This window comes from Helianthus annuus, chromosome 12 (genome assembly GCF_002127325.2).
Source record: "Helianthus annuus cultivar XRQ/B chromosome 12, HanXRQr2.0-SUNRISE, whole genome shotgun sequence".
Lineage (NCBI taxonomy): Eukaryota > Viridiplantae > Streptophyta > Magnoliopsida > Asterales > Asteraceae > Helianthus > Helianthus annuus.
The window spans coordinates 81,943,039-81,944,389 of NC_035444.2; the positions used below are offsets into that span (position 1 = coordinate 81,943,039).

General features: G+C 35.8%; 1 protein-coding gene across 1 annotated transcript; it reads right to left on the reverse strand.

The window, feature by feature from the left end:
* Positions 1-346: 346 nt before the first annotated feature.
* LOC118485071 (probable methyltransferase PMT5) lies at positions 347-1,063 on the reverse strand. The gene is made up of 2 exons (XM_035981312.1): positions 543-1,063; positions 347-473 (listed from the first exon to the last, which is right to left on the reverse strand). Exons 1-2 carry the CDS (start codon positions 1,061-1,063, stop codon positions 347-349), a joined length of 648 nt encoding a protein of 215 aa, XP_035837205.1.
* Positions 1,064-1,351: the final 288 nt, after the last annotated feature.

Below are 1,351 nucleotides of genomic sequence, written 5' to 3' on the forward strand. Positions count from 1 at the left end.
TTTATTTTTATTGAGATATATATTTAACAGTTGTTATGGTTTATATTTTCTTACACTACTTAAAATTATATACAGGATGTACCTATAGCCTTTGCTAATCAAAAGTGGGGAGATTGTTGGCAAAAAAATAAGTTGCGAATCTATCATGAGTCTAGCAAAAATGGGTTATGAAGGTCAGAACAGAAAATTCAACACCAATAATAACTGGTGGTTGGGACAATGTTGTTAAAGATCTCAATCTGCCGAGGGATACTTTGTTGGTTTTCAAAGCGTTAGGTGATTTTGGGTTTGAACTTTCATGTTTTGTTGATGGGATGTGTGGTGAATCTTATTTCACATTTAATCATTATGCAAGATTTGGTTCTACGGTATGACTATTGATCTTAACTTGGCGCGAATGATCTTTGACACCATCAAAGATCAACTCGTCATCCGAGTGGAAAGAAATTTGGTTCTCTTCCAGCAGCATTAACCTAAAGAAGATTAACCAAAATACGTGAACGATAATTCATTTTAATCAAAATTTAAATTTCTAGAATTACCTTTTTGTCATGCTTCCAGAAGAAAGAAACGGATCTTTAGATATCTTCACATTTGCATTCCATATCACATCTCTCCCAACCGGCCAACTCAAGGGCGTTTTATAATCCCTTGGCGGACGAACCAAACAGTGTGGTTGGTCTTGTGACACTTCACAATGCCGGTCAAACTCCTCACCGTCTTTATACCCAGCTAACAGATTTGCAGACACATTATAGCAAGGAACGTAGTCCTCCCTTTCCTTTCCACAAAACCTAAATCCCTTCATATCATTATTTCCAGGCGAAAAACTTTTTAGCTCGATATAATCACTTGCCGTATGCTCCTTTAATCTTCTATTGTTTGTATACACTTCAGGTGCTACACTAGTGGTACGCGTGTTGAACGGACCAGAAGAAGACGAACTTAACAACGCGACAAGCACAAAAACACTAACAACACATAGAAGTAACCAATTGCGCGGCGGTCTATGGCCCGAAAATATTTGCAGCTTATATAACCACCATGGGATTCTCACATCCATTTTGTTATAATTTTACAAACTTAATAAAGCAGAAACTTATCATAAGTTCATAACATACAAGTTAACTACCAATCACAACATCATGGCATCAAACTCAAATCACAAAAAGAAACAAGTGCAAATGTGCAACAACTGTAGCTAAAGTAGATCAGAGATTTTTTTTCAACTATTCAACAGAATTAACAGAATTCCAGCAAGATTATCTTCAGATCAACCTACAATCATCAAAACATCAAATAATCAAATCACAACAACAAACCAACATACAAAACATTACAATTGTCTTCA

Bases quoted from the DNA above. Each gene is read 5' to 3' on its own strand.
- LOC118485071 (XM_035981312.1), bottom strand. From the start codon at position 1,063: ATGGATGTGAGAATCCCATGGTGGTTATATAAGCTGCAAATATTTTCG. The intron at 474-542 runs GTAATTCTAGAA...AATCTTCTTTAG, and splicing joins TCTGGAAGCATGACAAAAAG to GTTAATGCTGCTGGAAGAGA.